We start from the raw sequence: 23,294 nt of genomic DNA, 5'->3' as shown, positions 1-23,294 counted from the left end.
GAACACTTCCGGCATTGTACTTCAGATTAAAAACTGCTATTTAAATCATATTTAGAATTGGGATCTAAACGGCACGCTTTGACAATTGAAATATTATTCTACTTTATTATATGTATATAGTGAAGTATTGTGTTATTTTTTTGCGCCTCGCGGTGAGATTTAACACTCGCATACTTTTAGTGCGAAAGTACATCCGGTTGTGCACCAGCGAGCGTTGTCCGCTTTGACTGCGTTACCCCTAAAACAGCTTGTGCGGTTGAGAGTAGAACACTTCCGGCATTGTACTTCAGATTAAAAACCACGATGTAAATCATATTTAGAATTGGGCTCTAAACGGCACGTTTTAACCATTTATATATTATTTTAATATATTATATGTGTATAGTGAAGTATTTTAATATTTGTATGCGCCTTGCGGTGAGATTTAACACTCGCATACGTTTAGTGCGAAAGTACATCCGGTTGTCCGCTTTGACAAGGCTGCTAATGTCTATCTGCTACAGGCCGTGCAGCTAATATACGACACTTTGCACATTTTACATTCATTTTTATTCATAACGTGTCTAAAAAGGGAGTAGGAAGAAGCTAATCGTATTTATTCCGACACCTTTCTTGAGACTAACTGCATTATTACTGTACTTGTATATTAGCTCAGGAGTGTAGTTCTAGTGTTTGGCCACACGGTGGCAACAAACTGCGTTAACCCCCTAAAACAGCGGAAGCGAAATGTCGTCATTTCTTGTTTACGCTGACGAAGTCAAGTCCGGCTTGTGTGGTTGAGAGTAAAACACTTCCGGTATTGTACTTCAGATTAAAAAACACGATTTAAATCATATTTTGAATTGGGCTCTAAACGGCACGTTTTAACAATTTATATATTATTTTAATATATTATATGTATATAGTGAAGTATTTTAATATTTTTATGTGCCTCGCGGTGAGATTTAACACTCGCATACGTTTAGTGCGAAAGTACATCCGGTTGTGCACCAGCGAGCGTTGTCCGCTTTGACGTGCGGCTTGAGGCGGCTCTGACAAGGCTGCTAATGTTGTTCTGCTGCGGGCCGAGCAGCTAAAATCTCCCGCCATGACACCGCGACGGTTCTGAGGCGGCCGACCGCTTTCACGCCCGGCTGCTTCTCACCGCGCCGCACAGACGCCACAATGAGCTCGGGGGACGCCGACGAGCCGCGGGACAGGCCCAACGGCGGCGACAAAGAGCCCGACACGGACGGCCCAGACCACGACGGCCCCCGGAGCTGCTCTCCTTTGCCGCCGGGGACGAGCGAGACCGCGCCGCCGTTGTCGTCGTCGTCGGAGGAGCCAGCCGCCGGGCCTCGGCCTGAAACCGGCGGGGGCTCAGACACTGGCCGGAGGAAGAGCCTGTTTTCCTGGATTCAGAACAGGTCCATTAGGCGGGGCGTGTTTGTGGACCCGGTCCGGGACAACTTCCAGACAATGACCAGCTTGTACAGCTCCATGAACCCGGCCGCCGACTCGGTCAACCTGAGCACCAAGACCCACGGAGCCGTGTTCAACCTGGAGTACTCCCCAGACGGGTAAGTCACCCGGAGTGACCCCCTTAGTGCGGGGCCGGAGCATCTTCAGAGACCTGCCGTTTGAAGTCAGTACATTGACACCGAAATAGTGTTTAGTCGTGGGGAAGCGTTCCACTGTGGGTTACCTCCGGAGTGGGTCAAGAGACGAGACGGCTGATTATTGCGGGTCAAGCGGACACAGCAGCCCGGCTCACATGGGTGTTAATGGGTCGTGGAAAAACACATCATACGCACCCACAACAATACATTTCATTTTTTATTTTTTATTTTAAATCACACTGAACCCACATTTTGATTTGGATTAATCATGATTAATCACAGCTTATTACTTAATTGTGTGAACGCTCCAAAACATTCACACAATAAATAGATGAATTTTGGTGTAGAAAACAATGTGTGAATGTTTTGGAGCGTTCACACAATAAATACATGAATGTTGGTGTAGAAAACCATGTGTGAATGTTTTGGAGCGTTCACACAATAAATACATGAATTTTGGTGTAGAAAATCATGTGTGAATGTTTTGGAGCGTTCACACAATAAATAGATGAATTTTGGTGTAGAAAACCATGTGCGAATGTAATGGAGCGTTCACACAATAAATACATGAATTTTGGTGTAGAAAACCATGTGTGAATGTTTTGGAGCGTTCACACAATAAATACAGGAATTTTGGTGTAGAAAACCATGTGTGAATGTTTTGGAGCGTTCACACAATAAATACATGAATTTTGGTGTAGAAAACCATGTGTGAATGTTTTGGAGCGTTCACACATCAAATACAGGAATTTTGGTGTAGAAAACAATGTGTGAATGTTTTGAAGCATTCACACAATAAATACATGAATTTTGGTGTAGAAAACCATGTGTGAATGTTTTGGAGCGTTCACACAATAAATACATGAATTTTAGTGTAGAAAACCATGTGTGAATGTTTTGGAGCGTTCACACAATAAATAGATGAATTTTAGTGTAGAAAACCATGTGTGAATGTTTTGGAGTGTTCACACAATAAATATATGAATTTTGTTGTAGAAAATCACGTGTAAATGTTTTGGAGCGTTTACACAATAAATAGATTAATTTTGGTGTAGAAAACAATGTGTGAATGTTTTGGAGCGTTCACACAATAAATAGATGAATTTTGGTTTAGAAAACCATGTGTGTGAATGTTTTGGAGTGTTCACACAATAAATACATGAATTTTGGTGTAGAAAACCTTTGTGAATGTTTTGGAGCGTTCACACAATAAATACATGAATTTTGGTGTAGAAAACCATGTGTGTGAATGTTTTGGAGCGTTCACACAATAAATAGATGAATTTTGGTGTAGAAAACCCAGGTGTGAATGTTTTGGAGCGTTCACACAATAAATAGATTAATTTTGGTGTAGAAAACAATGTGTGAATGTTTTGGAGCGTTCACACAATAAATAGAGGAATTTTGGTTTAGAAAACCATGTGTGTGAATGTTTTGGAGTGTTCACACAATAAATACATGAATTTTGGTGTAGAAAACCTTTGTGAATGTTTTGGAGCGTTCACACAATAAATACATGAATTTTGGTGTAGAAAACCATGTGTGTGAATGTTTTGGAGCGTTCACACAATAAATAGATGAAACAGTGTGTGAATGTTTTGGAGTGTTCACACAATAAATACATGAATGTTGGTGTGGAAAACAATGTGTGAATGTTTGGAGCGTTCACACAATAAATACAGGAATTTTGGTGTAGAAAACCATGTGTGAATGTAATGGAGCGTTCACACATGGTTTTCTACACCAAAATTCATGTATTCACACAATATTCAACATTCACACAATAAATACAGGAATTTTGGTGTAGAAAACCATGTGTGTGAATGTTTTGGAGCGTTCACACAATAAATACATTAATTTTGGTGCAGAAAACCATGTGAATGTTTTGGAGTGTTCACACAATAAATAGATGAATGTTGCTGTAGAAAACCATGTGTGAATGTTTTGTAGCGTTCACACAATAAATACATGAATTTTGGTGTAGAAAACCATGTGTGAATGTTTTGGAGCGTTCACACAATAAATAGATGAATTTTGGAGTAGAAAACCATGTGTGAATGTTTTAGGGCATTCACACAATAAATACATGAATTTTGGTGTAGAAAACCATGTGTGAATGTTTTGGAGCGTTCACACAATAAATACAGGAATTTTGGTGTAGAAAACCATGTGTGTGAATGTTTTGGAGCGTTCACACAATAAATACATTAATTTTGGTGCAGAAAACCATGTGTGAATGTTTTGGAGCGTTCACACAATAAATACATGAATTTTGGTGTAGAAAACCATGTGTGTGAATGTTTTGGAGCGTTCACACAATAAATAGATGAAACAATGTGTGAATGTTTTGGAGTGTTCACACAATAAATACATGAATGTTGGTGTGGAAAACAATGTGTGAATGTTTGGAGCGTTCACACAATAAATACAGGAATTTTGGTGTAGAAAACCATGTGTGAAAGTAATGGAGCGTTCACACATGGTTTTCTACACCAAAATTCATGTATTCACACAATATTCAACATTCACACAATAAATACAGGAATTTTGGTGTAGAAAACCATGTGTGTGAATGTTTTGGAGCGTTCACACAATAAATACATTAATTTTGGTGCAGAAAACCATGTGAATGTTTTGGAGTGTTCACACAATAAATAGATGAATGTTGCTGTAGAAAACCATGTGTGAATGTTTTGTAGCGTTCACACAATAAATACATGAATTTTGGTGTAGAAAACCATGTGTGAATGTTTTGGAGCGTTCACACAATAAATAGATGAATTTTGGAGTAGAAAACCATGTGTGAATGTTTTAGGGCATTCACACAATAAATACATGAATTTTGGTGTAGAAAACCATGTGTGAATGTTTTGGAGCGTTCACACAATAAATACAGGAATTTTGGTGTAGAAAACCATGTGTGAATTATTTGGAGCGTTCACACAATAAATACATTAATTTTGGTGCAGAAAACCATGTGAATGTTTTGGAGTGTTCACACAATAAATAGATGAATGTTGCTGTAGAAAACCATGTGTGAATGTTTTGTAGCGTTCACACAATAAATACATGAATTTTGGTGTAGAAAACCATGTGTGAATGTTTTGGAGCGTTCACACAATAAATAGATGAATTTTGGAGTAGAAAACCATGTGTGAATGTTTTAGGGCATTCACACAATAAATACATGAATTTTGGTGTAGAAAACCATGTGTGAATGTTTTGGAGCGTTCACACAATAAATACAGGAATTTTGGTGTAGAAAAGAATGTGTGAATGTTTTGGAGCGTTCACACAATAAATACAGGAATTTTGGTGTAGAAAACCATGTGTGAATGTTTTGGAGCGTTCACACAATAAATACAGGAATTTTGGTGTAGAAAACCATGTATGAATGTTTTGGAGCGTTCACACAATAAATACAGGAATTTTGGTGTAGAAAACCATGTGTGAATGTTTTGCAGTGTTCACACAATAAATACAGGAATTTTGGTGTAGAAAACCATGTGTGAATGTTTTGGAGTGTTCACACAATAAATATGAATTTTAGTGTAGAAAACCATGTGTGAATGTTTTGGAGCGTTCACACAATAAATACAGGAATTTTGGTTTAGAAAACCATGTGTGTGAATGTTTTGGAGTGTTCACACAATAAATACATGAATTTTGGTGTAGAAAACCATGTGTGAATGTTTTGGAGCGTTCACACAATAAATACATGAATTTTGGTGTAGAAAACCATGTGTGTGAATGTTTTGGAGCGTTCACACAATAAATAGATGAAACAATGTGTGAATGTTTTGGAGTGTTCACACAATAAATACATGAATGTTGGTGTGGAAAACAATGTGTGAATGTTTGGAGCGTTCACACAATAAATACAGGAATTTTGGTGTAGAAAACCATGTGTGAATGTAATGGAGCGTTCACACATGGTTTTCTACACCAAAATTCATGTATTCACACAATATTCAACATTCACACAATAAATACAGGAATTTTGGTGTAGAAAACCATGTGTGTGAATGTTTTGGAGCGTTCACACAATAAATACATTAATTTTGGTGCAGAAAACCATGTGAATGTTTTGGAGTGTTCACACAATAAATAGATGAATGTTGCTGTAGAAAACCATGTGTGAATGTTTTGTAGCGTTCACACAATAAATACATGAATTTTGGTGTAGAAAACCATGTGTGAATGTTTTGGAGCGTTCACACAATAAATAGATGAATTTTGGAGTAGAAAACCATGTGTGAATGTTTTAGGGCATTCACACAATAAATACATGAATTTTGGTGTAGAAAACCATGTGTGAATGTTTTGGAGCGTTCACACAATAAATACAGGAATTTTGGTGTAGAAAACCATGTGTGAATGTTTTGGAGCGTTCACACAATAAATACATTAATTTTGGTGCAGAAAACCATGTGTGAATGTTTTGGAGCGTTCACACAATAAATACATGAATTTTGGTGTAGAAAACCATGTGTGTGAATGTTTTGGAGCGTTCACACAATAAATAGATGAAACAATGTGTGAATGTTTTGGAGTGTTCACACAATAAATACATGAATGTTGGTGTGGAAAACAATGTGTGAATGTTTGGAGCGTTCACACAATAAATACAGGAATTTTGGTGTAGAAAACCATGTGTGAATGTAATGGAGCGTTCACACATGGTTTTCTACACCAAAATTCATGTATTCACACAATTTTCAACATTCACACAATAAATACAGGAATTTTGGTGTAGAAAACCATGTGTGTGAATGTTTTGGAGCGTTCACACAATAAATACATTAATTTTGGTGCAGAAAACCATGTGAATGTTTTGGAGTGTTCACACAATAAATACATGAATGTTGCTGTAGAAAACCATGTGTGAATGTTTTGTAGCGTTCACACAATAAATACATGAATTTTGGTGTAGAAAACCATGTGTGAATGTTTTAGGGCATTCACACAATAAATACATGAATTTTGGTGTAGAAAACCATGTGTGAATGTTTTGGAGCGTTCACACAATAAATACAGGAATTTTGGTGTAGAAAACCATGTGTGTGAATGTTTTGGAGCGTTCACACAATAAATACATTAATTTTGGTGCAGAAAACCATGTGTGAATGTTTTGGAGCGTTCACACAATAAATACATGAATTTTGGTGTAGAAAACCATGTGTGTGAATGTTTTGGAGCGTTCACACAATAAATAGATGAAACAATGTGTGAATGTTTTGGAGTGTTCACACAATAAATACATGAATGTTGGTGTGGAAAACAATGTGTGAATGTTTGGAGCGTTCACACAATAAATACAGGAATTTTGGTGTAGAAAACCATGTGTGAATGTAATGGAGCGTTCACACATGGTTTTCTACACCAAAATTCATGTATTCACACAATATTCAACATTCACACAATAAATACAGGAATTTTGGTGTAGAAAACCATGTGTGTGAATGTTTTGGAGCGTTCACACAATAAATACATTAATTTTGGTGTAGAAAACCATGTGTGAATGTTTTGGAGCGTTCACACAATAAATAGATGAATTTTGGAGTAGAAAACCATGTGTGAATGTTTTAGGGCATTCACACAATAAATACATGAATTTTGGTGTAGAAAACAATGTGTGAATGTTTTGGAGCGTTCACACAATAAATACAGGAATTTTGGTGTAGAAAACCATGTGTGAATTATTTGGAGCGTTCACACAATAAATACATTAATTTTGGTGCAGAAAACCATGTGAATGTTTTGGAGTGTTCACACAATAAATAGATGAATGTTGCTGTAGAAAACCATGTGTGAATGTTTTGTAGCGTTCACACAATAAATACATGAATTTTGGTGTAGAAAACCATGTGTGAATGTTTTGGAGCGTTCACACAATAAATACAGGAATTTTGGTGTAGAAAACCATGTATGAATGTTTTGGAGCGTTCACACAATAAATACAGGAATTTTGGTGTAGAAAACCATGTGTGAATGTTTTGCAGCGTTCACACAATAAATACAGGAATTTTGGTGTAGAAAACCATGTGTGAATGTTTTGGAGTGTTCACACAATAAATATGAATTTTAGTGTAGAAAACCATGTGTGAATGTTTTGGAGCGTTCACACAATAAATACAGGAATTTTGGTTTAGAAAACCATGTGTGTGAATGTTTTGGAGTGTTCACACAATAAATACATGAATTTTGGTGTAGAAAACCATGTGTGAATGTTTTGGAGCGTTCACACAATAAATACATGAATGTTGGTGTGGAAAACAATGTGTGAATGTTTGGAGCGTTCACACAATAAATAGATGAATTTTGGTGTAGAAAACAATGTGTGAATGTTTTGGAGCGTTCACACAATAAATACATGAATGTTGGTGTGGAAAACAATGTGTGAATGTTTGGAGCGTTCACACAATAAATAGATGAATTTTGGTGTAGAAAACAATGTGTGAATGTTTTGGAGCGTTCACACAATAAATACATGAATTTTGGTGTAGAAAACAATGTGTGAATGTTTTGGAGCGTTCACACAATAAATACAGGAATTTTGGTGTAGAAAACAATGTGTGAATGTTTTGGAGCGTTCACACAATAAATACAGGAATTTTGGTGTAGAAAACCATGTGTGAATGTTTTGGAGCGTTCACACAATAAATACAGGAATTTTGGTGTAGAAAACAATGTGTGAATGTTTTGGAGCGTTCACACAATAAATACAGGAATTTTGGTGTAGAAAACCATGTGTGAATGTTTTGGAGCGTTCACACAATAAATACAGGAATTTTGGTGTAGAAAACCATGTATGAATGTTTTGGAGCGTTCACACAATAAATACAGGAATTTTGGTGTAGAAAACCATGTGTGAATGTTTTGCAGCGTTCACACAATAAATACAGGAATTTTGGTGTAGAAAACCATGTGTGAATGTTTTGGAGTGTTCACACAATAAATATGAATTTTAGTGTAGAAAACCATGTGTGAATGTTTTGGAGCGTTCACACAATAAATACAGGAATTTTGGTTTAGAAAACCATGTGTGTGAATGTTTTGGAGTGTTCACACAATAAATACATGAATTTTGGTGTAGAAAACCATGTGTGAATGTTTTGGAGCGTTCACACAATAAATACATGAATGTTGGTGTGGAAAACAATGTGTGAATGTTTGGAGCGTTCACACAATAAATAGATGAATTTTGGTGTAGAAAACAATGTGTGAATGTTTTAGGGCATTCACACAATAAATACATGAATTTTGGTGTAGAAAACCATGTGTGAATGTTTTGGAGCGTTCACACAATAAATACAGGAATTTTGGTGTAGAAAACCATGTGTGAATTATTTGGAGCGTTCACACAATAAATACATTAATTTTGGTGCAGAAAACCATGTGAATGTTTTGGAGTGTTCACACAATAAATAGATGAATGTTGCTGTAGAAAACCATGTGTGAATGTTTTGTAGCGTTCACACAATAAATACATGAATTTTGGTGTAGAAAACCATGTGTGAATGTTTTGGAGCGTTCACACAATAAATAGATGAATTTTGGAGTAGAAAACCATGTGTGAATGTTTTAGGGCATTCACACAATAAATACATGAATTTTGGTGTAGAAAACCATGTGTGAATGTTTTGGAGCGTTCACACAATAAATACAGGAATTTTGGTGTAGAAAAGAATGTGTGAATGTTTTGGAGCGTTCACACAATAAATACAGGAATTTTGGTGTAGAAAACCATGTGTGAATGTTTTGGAGCGTTCACACAATAAATACAGGAATTTTGGTGTAGAAAACCATGTATGAATGTTTTGGAGCGTTCACACAATAAATACAGGAATTTTGGTGTAGAAAACCATGTGTGAATGTTTTGCAGCGTTCACACAATAAATACAGGAATTTTGGTGTAGAAAACCATGTGTGAATGTTTTGGAGTGTTCACACAATAAATATGAATTTTAGTGTAGAAAACCATGTGTGAATGTTTTGGAGCGTTCACACAATAAATACAGGAATTTTGGTTTAGAAAACCATGTGTGTGAATGTTTTGGAGTGTTCACACAATAAATACATGAATTTTGGTGTAGAAAACCATGTGTGAATGTTTTGGAGCGTTCACACAATAAATACATGAATTTTGGTGTAGAAAACCATGTGTGTGAATGTTTTGGAGCGTTCACACAATAAATAGATGAAACAATGTGTGAATGTTTTGGAGTGTTCACACAATAAATACATGAATGTTGGTGTGGAAAACAATGTGTGAATGTTTGGAGCGTTCACACAATAAATACAGGAATTTTGGTGTAGAAAACCATGTGTGAATGTAATGGAGCGTTCACACATGGTTTTCTACACCAAAATTCATGTATTCACACAATATTCAACATTCACACAATAAATACAGGAATTTTGGTGTAGAAAACCATGTGTGTGAATGTTTTGGAGCGTTCACACAATAAATACATTAATTTTGGTGCAGAAAACCATGTGAATGTTTTGGAGTGTTCACACAATAAATAGATGAATGTTGCTGTAGAAAACCATGTGTGAATGTTTTGTAGCGTTCACACAATAAATACATGAATTTTGGTGTAGAAAACCATGTGTGAATGTTTTGGAGCGTTCACACAATAAATAGATGAATTTTGGAGTAGAAAACCATGTGTGAATGTTTTAGGGCATTCACACAATAAATACATGAATTTTGGTGTAGAAAACCATGTGTGAATGTTTTGGAGCGTTCACACAATAAATACATGAATTTTGGTGTAGAAAACCATGTGTGAATGTTTTGGAGCGTTCACACAATAAATACATGAATTTTGGTGTAGAAAACCATGTGTGTGAATGTTTTGGAGCGTTCACACAATAAATAGATGAAACAATGTGTGAATGTTTTGGAGTGTTCACACAATAAATACATGAATGTTGGTGTGGAAAACAATGTGTGAATGTTTGGAGCGTTCACACAATAAATACAGGAATTTTGGTGTAGAAAACCATGTGTGAATGTAATGGAGCGTTCACACATGGTTTTCTACACCAAAATTCATGTATTCACACAATATTCAACATTCACACAATAAATACAGGAATTTTGGTGTAGAAAACCATGTGTGTGAATGTTTTGGAGCGTTCACACAATAAATACATTAATTTTGGTGCAGAAAACCATGTGAATGTTTTGGAGTGTTCACACAATAAATAGATGAATGTTGCTGTAGAAAACCATGTGTGAATGTTTTGTAGCGTTCACACAATAAATACATGAATTTTGGTGTAGAAAACCATGTGTGAATGTTTTGGAGCGTTCACACAATAAATAGATGAATTTTGGAGTAGAAAACCATGTGTGAATGTTTTAGGGCATTCACACAATAAATACATGAATTTTGGTGTAGAAAACCATGTGTGAATGTTTTGGAGCGTTCACACAATAAATACAGGAATTTTGGTGTAGAAAACCATGTGTGAATGTTTTGGAGCGTTCACACAATAAATACATTAATTTTGGTGCAGAAAACCATGTGTGAATGTTTTGGAGCGTTCACACAATAAATACATGAATTTTGGTGTAGAAAACCATGTGTGTGAATGTTTTGGAGCGTTCACACAATAAATAGATGAAACAATGTGTGAATGTTTTGGAGTGTTCACACAATAAATACATGAATGTTGGTGTGGAAAACAATGTGTGAATGTTTGGAGCGTTCACACAATAAATACAGGAATTTTGGTGTAGAAAACCATGTGTGAATGTAATGGAGCGTTCACACATGGTTTTCTACACCAAAATTCATGTATTCACACAATTTTCAACATTCACACAATAAATACAGGAATTTTGGTGTAGAAAACCATGTGTGTGAATGTTTTGGAGCGTTCACACAATAAATACATTAATTTTGGTGCAGAAAACCATGTGAATGTTTTGGAGTGTTCACACAATAAATACATGAATGTTGCTGTAGAAAACCATGTGTGAATGTTTTGTAGCGTTCACACAATAAATACATGAATTTTGGTGTAGAAAACCATGTGTGAATGTTTTAGGGCATTCACACAATAAATACATGAATTTTGGTGTAGAAAACCATGTGTGAATGTTTTGGAGCGTTCACACAATAAATACAGGAATTTTGGTGTAGAAAACCATGTGTGTGAATGTTTTGGAGCGTTCACACAATAAATACATTAATTTTGGTGCAGAAAACCATGTGTGAATGTTTTGGAGCGTTCACACAATAAATACATGAATTTTGGTGTAGAAAACCATGTGTGTGAATGTTTTGGAGCGTTCACACAATAAATAGATGAAACAATGTGTGAATGTTTTGGAGTGTTCACACAATAAATACATGAATGTTGGTGTGGAAAACAATGTGTGAATGTTTGGAGCGTTCACACAATAAATACAGGAATTTTGGTGTAGAAAACCATGTGTGAATGTAATGGAGCGTTCACACATGGTTTTCTACACCAAAATTCATGTATTCACACAATATTCAACATTCACACAATAAATACAGGAATTTTGGTGTAGAAAACCATGTGTGTGAATGTTTTGGAGCGTTCACACAATAAATACATTAATTTTGGTGTAGAAAACCATGTGTGAATGTTTTGGAGCGTTCACACAATAAATAGATGAATTTTGGAGTAGAAAACCATGTGTGAATGTTTTAGGGCATTCACACAATAAATACATGAATTTTGGTGTAGAAAACCATGTGTGAATGTTTTGGAGCGTTCACACAATAAATACAGGAATTTTGGTGTAGAAAACCATGTGTGAATTATTTGGAGCGTTCACACAATAAATACATTAATTTTGGTGCAGAAAACCATGTGAATGTTTTGGAGTGTTCACACAATAAATAGATGAATGTTGCTGTAGAAAACCATGTGTGAATGTTTTGTAGCGTTCACACAATAAATACATGAATTTTGGTGTAGAAAACCATGTGTGAATGTTTTGGAGCGTTCACACAATAAATACAGGAATTTTGGTGTAGAAAACCATGTATGAATGTTTTGGAGCGTTCACACAATAAATACAGGAATTTTGGTGTAGAAAACCATGTGTGAATGTTTTGCAGTGTTCACACAATAAATACAGGAATTTTGGTGTAGAAAACCATGTGTGAATGTTTTGGAGTGTTCACACAATAAATATGAATTTTAGTGTAGAAAACCATGTGTGAATGTTTTGGAGCGTTCACACAATAAATACAGGAATTTTGGTTTAGAAAACCATGTGTGTGAATGTTTTGGAGTGTTCACACAATAAATACATGAATTTTGGTGTAGAAAACCATGTGTGAATGTTTTGGAGCGTTCACACAATAAATACATGAATGTTGGTGTGGAAAACAATGTGTGAATGTTTGGAGCGTTCACACAATAAATAGATGAATTTTGGTGTAGAAAACAATGTGTGAATGTTTTGGAGCGTTCACACAATAAATACATGAATGTTGGTGTGGAAAACAATGTGTGAATGTTTGGAGCGTTCACACAATAAATAGATGAATTTTGGTGTAGAAAACAATGTGTGAATGTTTTGGAGCGTTCACACAATAAATACATGAATTTTGGTGTAGAAAACAATGTGTGAATGTTTTGGAGCGTTCACACAATAAATACAGGAATTTTGGTGTAGAAAACAATGTGTGAATGTTTTGGAGCGTTCACACAATAAATACAGGAATTTTGGTGTAGAAAACCATGTGTGAATGTTTTGGAGCGTTCACACAATAAATACAGGAATTTTGGTGTAGAAAACAATGTGTGAATGTTTTGGAGCGTTCACACAATAAATACAGGAATTTTGGTGTAGAAAACCATGTGTGAATGTTTTGGAGCGTTCACACAATAAATACAGGAATTTTGGTGTAGAAAACCATGTATGAATGTTTTGGAGCGTTCACACAATAAATACAGGAATTTTGGTGTAGAAAACCATGTGTGAATGTTTTGCAGCGTTCACACAATAAATACAGGAATTTTGGTGTAGAAAACCATGTGTGAATGTTTTGGAGTGTTCACACAATAAATATGAATTTTAGTGTAGAAAACCATGTGTGAATGTTTTGGAGCGTTCACACAATAAATACAGGAATTTTGGTTTAGAAAACCATGTGTGTGAATGTTTTGGAGTGTTCACACAATAAATACATGAATTTTGGTGTAGAAAACCATGTGTGAATGTTTTGGAGCGTTCACACAATAAATACATGAATGTTGGTGTGGAAAACAATGTGTGAATGTTTGGAGCGTTCACACAATAAATAGATGAATTTTGGTGTAGAAAACAATGTGTGAATGTTTTGGAGCGTTCACACAATAAATACATGAATGTTGGTGTGGAAAACAATGTGTGAATGTTTGGAGCGTTCACACAATAAATAGATGAATTTTGGTGTAGAAAACAATGTGTGAATGTTTTGGAGCGTTCACACAATAAATACATGAATTTTGGTGTAGAAAACAATGTGTGAATGTTTTGGAGCGTTCACACAATAAATACAGGAATTTTGGTGTAGAAAACAATGTGTGAATGTTTTGGAGCGTTCACACAATAAATACAGGAATTTTGGTGTAGAAAACCATGTGTGAATGTTTTGGAGCGTTCACACAATAAATACAGGAATTTTGGTGTAGAAAACAATGTGTGAATGTTTTGGAGCGTTCACACAATAAATACAGGAATTTTGGTGTAGAAAACCATGTGTGAATGTTTTGGAGCGTTCACACAATAAATACAGGAATTTTGGTGTAGAAAACCATGTATGAATGTTTTGGAGCGTTCACACAATAAATACAGGAATTTTGGTGTAGAAAACCATGTATGAATGTTTTGGAGCGTTCACACAATAAATACAGGAATTTTGGTGTAGAAAACCATGTGTGAATGTTTTGGAGCGTTCACACAATAAATACAGGAATTTTGGTGTAGAAAACCATGTGTGAATGTTTTGGAGCGTTCACACAATAAATACAGGAATTTTGGTGTAGAAAACCATGTGTGAATTATTTGGAGCGTTCACACAATAAATACATTAATTTTGGTGCAGAAAACCATGTGAATGTTTTGGAGTGTTCACACAATAAATAGATGAATGTTGCTGTAGAAAAACATGTGTGAATGTTTTGTAGCGTTCACACAATAAATACATGAATTTTGGTGTAGAAAACCATGTGTGAATGTTTTGGAGCGTTCACACAATAAATACAGGAATTTTGGTGTAGAAAACCATGTATGAATGTTTTGGAGCGTTCACACAATAAATACAGGAATTTTGGTGTAGAAAACCATGTGTGAATGTTTTGCAGCGTTCACACAATAAATACAGGAATTTTGGTGTAGAAAACCATGTGTGAATGTTTTGGAGTGTTCACACAATAAATATGAATTTTAGTGTAGAAAACCATGTGTGAATGTTTTGGAGCGTTCACACAATAAATACAGGAATTTTGGTTTAGAAAACCATGTGTGTGAATGTTTTGGAGTGTTCACACAATAAATACATGAATTTTGGTGTAGAAAACCATGTGTGAATGTTTTGGAGCGTTCACACAATAAATACATGAATGTTGGTGTGGAAAACAATGTGTGAATGTTTGGAGCGTTCACACAATAAATAGATGAATTTTGGTGTAGAAAACAATGTGTGAATGTTTTGGAGCGTTCACACAATAAATACATGAATGTTGGTGTGGAAAACAATGTGTGAATGTTTGGAGCGTTCACACAATAAATAGATGAATTTTGGTGTAGAAAACAATGTGTGAATGTTTTGGAGCGTTCACACAATAAATACATGAATTTTGGTGTAGAAAACAATGTGTGAATGTTTTGGAGCGTTCACACAATAAATACAGGAATTTTGGTGTAGAAAACAATGTGTGAATGTTTTGGAGCGTTCACACAATAAATACAGGAATTTTGGTGTAGAAAACCATGTGTGAATGTTTTGGAGCGTTCACACAATAAATACAGGAATTTTGGTGTAGAAAACAATGTGTGAATGTTTTGGAGCGTTCACACAATAAATACAGGAATTTTGGTGTAGAAAACCATGTGTGAATGTTTTGGAGCGTTCACACAATAAATACAGGAATTTTGGTGTAGAAAACCATGTATGAATGTTTTGGAGCGTTCACACAATAAATACAGGAATTTTGGTGTAGAAAACAATGTGTGAATGTTTTGGAGCGTTCACACAATAAATACAGGAATTTTGGTGTAGAAAACCATGTGTGAATGTTTTGGAGCGTTCACACAATAAATACAGGAATTTTGGTGTAGAAAACCATGTATGAATGTTTTGGAGCGTTCACACAATAAATACAGGAATTTTGGTGTAGAAAACCATGTGTGAATGTTTTGCAGCGTTCACACAATAAATACAGGAATTTTGGTGTAGAAAACCATGTGTGAATGTTTTGGAGTGTTCACACAATAAATATGAATTTTAGTGTAGAAAACCATGTGTGAATGTTTTGGAGCGTTCACACAATAAATACAGGAATTTTGGTTTAGAAAACCATGTGTGTGAATGTTTTGGAGTGTTCACACAATAAATACATGAATTTTGGTGTAGAAAACCATGTGTGAATGTTTTGGAGCGTTCACACAATAAATACATGAATGTTGGTGTGGAAAACAATGTGTGAATGTTTGGAGCGTTCACACAATAAATAGATGAATTTTGGTGTAGAAAACAATGTGTGAATGTTTTGGAGCGTTCACACAATAAATACATGAATGTTGGTGTGGAAAACAATGTGTGAATGTTTGGAGCGTTCACACAATAAATAGATGAATTTTGGTGTAGAAAACAATGTGTGAATGTTTTGGAGCGTTCACACAATAAATACATGAATTTTGGTGTAGAAAACAATGTGTGAATGTTTTGGAGCGTTCACACAATAAATACAGGAATTTTGGTGTAGAAAACAATGTGTGAATGTTTTGGAGCGTTCACACAATAAATACAGGAATTTTGGTGTAGAAAACCATGTGTGAATGTTTCGGAGCGTTCACACAATAAATACAGGAATTTTGGTGTAGAAAACCATGTGTGAATTATTTGGAGCGTTCACACAATAAATACATTAATTTTGGTGCAGAAAACCATGTGAATGTTTTGGAGTGTTCACACAATAAATAGATGAATGTTGCTGTAGAAAACCATGTGTGAATGTTTTGTAGCGTTCACACAATAAATACATGAATTTTGGTGTAGAAAACCATGTGTGAATGTTTTGGAGCGTTCACACAATAAATAGATGAATTTTGGAGTAGAAAACCATGTGTGAATGTTTTAGGGCATTCACACAATAAATACATGAATTTTGGTGTAGAAAACCATGTGTGAATGTTTTGGAGCGTTCACACAATAAATACAGGAATTTTGGTGTAGAAAAGAATGTGTGAATGTTTTGGAGCGTTCACACAATAAATACAGGAATTTTGGTGTAGAAAACCATGTGTGAATGTTTTGGAGCGTTCACACAATAAATACAGGAATTTTGGTGTAGAAAACCATGTATGAATGTTTTGGAGCGTTCACACAATAAATACAGGAATTTTGGTGTAGAAAACCATGTGTGAATGTTTTGCAGCGTTCACACAATAAATACAGGAATTTTGGTGTAGAAAACCATGTGTGAATGTTTTGGAGTGTTCACACAATAAATATGAATTTTAGTGTAGAAAACCATGTGTGAATGTTTTGGAGCGTTCACACAATAAATACAGGAATTTTGGTTTAGAAAACCATGTGTGTGAATGTTTTGGAGTGTTCACACAATAAATACATGAATTTTGGTGTAGAAAACCATGTGTGAATGTTTTGGAGCGTTCACACAATAAATACATGAATTTTGGTGTAGAAAACCATGTGTGTGAATGTTTTGGAGCGTTCACACAATAAATAGATGAAACAATGTGTGAATGTTTTGGAGTGTTCACACAATAAATACATGAATGTTGGTGTGGAAAACAATGTGTGAATGTTTGGAGCGTTCACACAATAAATACAGGAATTTTGGTGTAGAAAACCATGTGTGAATGTAATGGAGCGTTCACACATGGTTTTCTACACCAAAATTCATGTATTCACACAATATTCAACATTCACACAATAAATACAGGAATTTTGGTGTAGAAAACCATGTGTGTGAATGTTTTGGAGCGTTCACACAATAAATACATTAATTTTGGTGCAGAAAACCATGTGAATGTTTTGGAGTGTTCACACAATAAATAGATGAATGTTGCTGTAGAAAACCATGTGTGAATGTTTTGTAGCGTTCACACAATAAATACATGAATTTTGGTGTAGAAAACCATGTGTGAATGTTTTGGAGCGTTCACACAATAAATAGATGAATTTTGGAGTAGAAAACCATGTGTGAATGTTTTAGGGCATTCACACAATAAATACATGAATTTTGGTGTAGAAAACCATGTGTGAATGTTTTGGAGCGTTCACACAATAAATACAGGAATTTTGGTGTAGAAAACCATGTGTGAATGTTTTGGAGCGTTCACACAATAAATACATTAATTTTGGTGCAGAAAACCATGTGTGAATGTTTTGGAGCGTTCACACAATAAATACATGAATTTTGGTGTAGAAAACCATGTGTGTGAATGTTTTGGAGCGTTCACACAATAAATAGATGAAACAATGTGTGAATGTTTTGGAGTGTTCACACAATAAATACATGAATGTTGGTGTGGAAAACAATGTGTGAATGTTTGGAGCGTTCACACAATAAATACAGGAATTTTGGTGTAGAAAACCATGTGTGAATGTAATGGAGCGTTCACACATGGTTTTCTACACCAAAATTCATGTATTCACACAATTTTCAACATTCACACAATAAATACAGGAATTTTGGTGTAGAAAACCATGTGTGTGAATGTTTTGGAGCGTTCACACAATAAATACATTAATTTTGGTGCAGAAAACCATGTGAATGTTTTGGAGTGTTCACACAATAAATACATGAATGTTGCTGTAGAAAACCATGTGTGAATGTTTTGTAGCGTTCACACAATAAATACATGAATTTTGGTGTAGAAAACCATGTGTGAATGTTTTAGGGCATTCACACAATAAATACATGAATTTTGGTGTAGAAAACCATGTGTGAATGTTTTGGAGCGTTCACACAATAAATACAGGAATTTTGGTGTAGAAAACCATGTGTGTGAATGTTTTGGAGCGTTCACACAATAAATACATTAATTTTGGTGCAGAAAACCATGTGTGAATGTTTTGGAGCGTTCACACAATAAATACATGAATTTTGGTGTAGAAAACCATGTGTGTGAATGTTTTGGAGCGTTCACACAATAAATAGATGAAACAATGTGTGAATGTTTTGGAGTGTTCACACAATAAATACATGAATGTTGGTGTGGAAAACAATGTGTGAATGTTTGGAGCGTTCACACAATAAATACAGGAATTTTGGTGTAGAAAACCATGTGTGAATGTAATGGAGCGTTCACACATGGTTTTCTACACCAAAATTCATGTATTCACACAATATTCAACATTCACACAATAAATACAGGAATTTTGGTGTAGAAAACCATGTGTGTGAATGTTTTGGAGCGTTCACACAATAAATACATTAATTTTGGTGTAGAAAACCATGTGTGAATGTTTTGGAGCGTTCACACAATAAATAGATGAATTTTGGAGTAGAAAACCATGTGTGAATGTTTTAGGGCATTCACACAATAAATACATGAATTTTGGTGTAGAAAACCATGTGTGAATGTTTTGGAGCGTTCACACAATAAATACAGGAATTTTGGTGTAGAAAACCATGTGTGAATTATTTGGAGCGTTCACACAATAAATACATTAATTTTGGTGCAGAAAACCATGTGAATGTTTTGGAGTGTTCACACAATAAATAGATGAATGTTGCTGTAGAAAACCATGTGTGAATGTTTTGTAGCGTTCACACAATAAATACATGAATTTTGGTGTAGAAAACCATGTGTGAATGTTTTGGAGCGTTCACACAATAAATACAGGAATTTTGGTGTAGAAAACCATGTATGAATGTTTTGGAGCGTTCACACAATAAATACAGGAATTTTGGTGTAGAAAACCATGTGTGAATGTTTTGCAGCGTTCACACAATAAATACAGGAATTTTGGTGTAGAAAACCATGTGTGAATGTTTTGGAGTGTTCACACAATAAATATGAATTTTAGTGTAGAAAACCATGTGTGAATGTTTTGGAGCGTTCACACAATAAATACAGGAATTTTGGTTTAGAAAACCATGTGTGTGAATGTTTTGGAGTGTTCACACAATAAATACATGAATTTTGGTGTAGAAAACCATGTGTGAATGTTTTGGAGCGTTCACACAATAAATACATGAATGTTGGTGTGGAAAACAATGTGTGAATGTTTGGAGCGTTCACACAATAAATAGATGAATTTTGGTGTAGAAAACAATGTGTGAATGTTTTGGAGCGTTCACACAATAAATACATGAATGTTGGTGTGGAAAACAATGTGTGAATGTTTGGAGCGTTCACACAATAAATAGATGAATTTTGGTGTAGAAAACAATGTGTGAATGTTTTGGAGCGTTCACACAATAAATACATGAATTTTGGTGTAGAAAACAATGTGTGAATGTTTTGGAGCGTTCACACAATAAATACAGGAATTTTGGTGTAGAAAACAATGTGTGAATGTTTTGGAGCGTTCACACAATAAATACAGGAATTTTGGTGTAGAAAACCATGTGTGAATGTTTTGGAGCGTTCACACAATAAATACAGGAATTTTGGTGTAGAAAACAATGTGTGAATGTTTTGGAGCGTTCACACAATAAATACAGGAATTTTGGTGTAGAAAACCATGTGTGAATGTTTTGGAGCGTTCACACAATAAATACAGGAATTTTGGTGTAGAAAACCATGTATGAATGTTTTGGAGCGTTCACACAATAAATACAGGAATTTTGGTGTAGAAAACCATGTGTGAATGTTTTGCAGCGTTCACACAATAAATACAGGAATTTTGGTGTAGAAAACCATGTGTGAATGTTTTGGAGTGTTCACACAATAAATATGAATTTTAGTGTAGAAAACCATGTGTGAATGTTTTGGAGCGTTCACACAATAAATACAGGAATTTTGGTTTAGAAAACCATGTGTGTGAATGTTTTGGAGTGTTCACACAATAAATACATGAATTTTGGTGTAGAAAACCATGTGTGAATGTTTTGGAGCGTTCACACAATAAATACATGAATGTTGGTGTGGAAAACAATGTGTGAATGTTTGGAGCGTTCACACAATAAATAGATGAATTTTGGTGTAGAAAACAATGTGTGAATGTTTTAGGGCATTCACACAATAAATACATGAATTTTGGTGTAGAAAACCATGTGTGAATGTTTTGGAGCGTTCACACAATAAATACAGGAATTTTGGTGTAGAAAACCATGTGTGAATTATTTGGAGCGTTCACACAATAAATACATTAATTTTGGTGCAGAAAACCATGTGAATGTTTTGGAGTGTTCACACAATAAATAGATGAATGTTGCTGTAGAAAACCATGTGTGAATGTTTTGTAGCGTTCACACAATAAATACATGAATTTTGGTGTAGAAAACCATGTGTGAATGTTTTGGAGCGTTCACACAATAAATAGATGAATTTTGGAGTAGAAAACCATGTGTGAATGTTTTAGGGCATTCACACAATAAATACATGAATTTTGGTGTAGAAAACCATGTGTGAATGTTTTGGAGCGTTCACACAATAAATACAGGAATTTTGGTGTAGAAAAGAATGTGTGAATGTTTTGGAGCGTTCACACAATAAATACAGGAATTTTGGTGTAGAAAACCATGTGTGAATGTTTTGGAGCGTTCACACAATAAATACAGGAATTTTGGTGTAGAAAACCATGTATGAATGTTTTGGAGCGTTCACACAATAAATACAGGAATTTTGGTGTAGAAAACCATGTGTGAATGTTTTGCAGCGTTCACACAATAAATACAGGAATTTTGGTGTAGAAAACCATGTGTGAATGTTTTGGAGTGTTCACACAATAAATATGAATTTTAGTGTAGAAAACCATGTGTGAATGTTTTGGAGCGTTCACACAATAAATACAGGAATTTTGGTTTAGAAAACCATGTGTGTGAATGTTTTGGAGTGTTCACACAATAAATACATGAATTTTGGTGTAGAAAACCATGTGTGAATGTTTTGGAGCGTTCACACAATAAATACATGAATTTTGGTGTAGAAAACCATGTGTGTGAATGTTTTGGAGCGTTCACACAATAAATAGATGAAACAATGTGTGAATGTTTTGGAGTGTTCACACAATAAATACATGAATGTTGGTGTGGAAAACAATGTGTGAATGTTTGGAGCGTTCACACAATAAATACAGGAATTTTGGTGTAGAAAACCATGTGTGAATGTAATGGAGCGTTCACACATGGTTTTCTACACCAAAATTCATGTATTCACACAATATTCAACATTCACACAATAAATACAGGAATTTTGGTGTAGAAAACCATGTGTGTGAATGTTTTGGAGCGTTCACACAATAAATACATTAATTTTGGTGCAGAAAACCATGTGAATGTTTTGGAGTGTTCACACAATAAATAGATGAATGTTGCTGTAGAAAACCATGTGTGAATGTTTTGTAGCGTTCACACAATAAATACATGAATTTTGGTGTAGAAAACCATGTGTGAATGTTTTGGAGCGTTCACACAATAAATAGATGAATTTTGGAGTAGAAAACCATGTGTGAATGTTTTAGGGCATTCACACAATAAATACATGAATTTTGGTGTAGAAAACCATGTGTGAATGTTTTGGAGCGTTCACACAATAAATACAGGAATTTTGGTGTAGAAAACCATGTGTGAATGTTTTGGAGCGTTCACACAATAAATACATTAATTTTGGTGCAGAAAACCATGTGTGAATGTTTTGGAGCGTTCACACAATAAATACATGAATTTTGGTGTAGAAAACCATGTGTGTGAATGTTTTGGAGCGTTCACACAATAAATAGATGAAACAATGTGTGAATGTTTTGGAGTGTTCACACAATAAATACATGAATGTTGGTGTGGAAAACAATGTGTGAATGTTTGGAGCGTTCACACAATAAATACAGGAATTTTGGTGTAGAAAACCATGTGTGAATGTAATGGAGCGTTCACACATGGTTTTCTACACCAAAATTCATGTATTCACACAATTTTCAACATTCACACAATAAATACAGGAATTTTGGTGTAGAAAACCATGTGTGTGAATGTTTTGGAGCGTTCACACAATAAATACATTAATTTTGGTGCAGAAAACCATGTGAATGTTTTGGAGTGTTCACACAATAAATACATGAATGTTGCTGTAGAAAACCATGTGTGAATGTTTTGTAGCGTTCACACAATAAATACATGAATTTTGGTGTAGAAAACCATGTGTGAATGTTTTAGGGCATTCACACAATAAATACATGAATTTTGGTGTAGAAAACCATGTGTGAATGTTTTGGAGCGTTCACACAATAAATACAGGAATTTTGGTGTAGAAAACCATGTGTGTGAATGTTTTGGAGCGTTCACACAATAAATACA

The 23,294-nt window shown here is 34.9% G+C and overlaps 1 protein-coding gene across 1 annotated transcript in view; it reads left to right on the top strand.

The window, feature by feature from the left end:
* Positions 1-1,023: 1,023 nt before the first annotated feature.
* Positions 1,024-23,294, top strand: part of wdr32 (WD repeat domain 32) — a 132,365-nt gene continuing 110,094 nt past the window's right edge. The window contains exon 1 of the mRNA XM_061986820.2: positions 1,024-1,559. Coding sequence (XP_061842804.1) covers positions 1,165-1,559 — 395 coding nt within the window. The 5' untranslated portion in view covers positions 1,024-1,164. The remainder of the gene's footprint in view (positions 1,560-23,294) is intronic.

This window comes from Nerophis lumbriciformis, linkage group LG26, assembly GCF_033978685.3.
Source record: "Nerophis lumbriciformis linkage group LG26, RoL_Nlum_v2.1, whole genome shotgun sequence".
In the NCBI taxonomy this organism is placed as follows: Eukaryota; Metazoa; Chordata; class Actinopteri; order Syngnathiformes; family Syngnathidae; genus Nerophis; species Nerophis lumbriciformis.
Note: the sequence above shows the minus strand (reverse complement) of the source record. Positions and strands in the feature narration are given on the sequence as shown.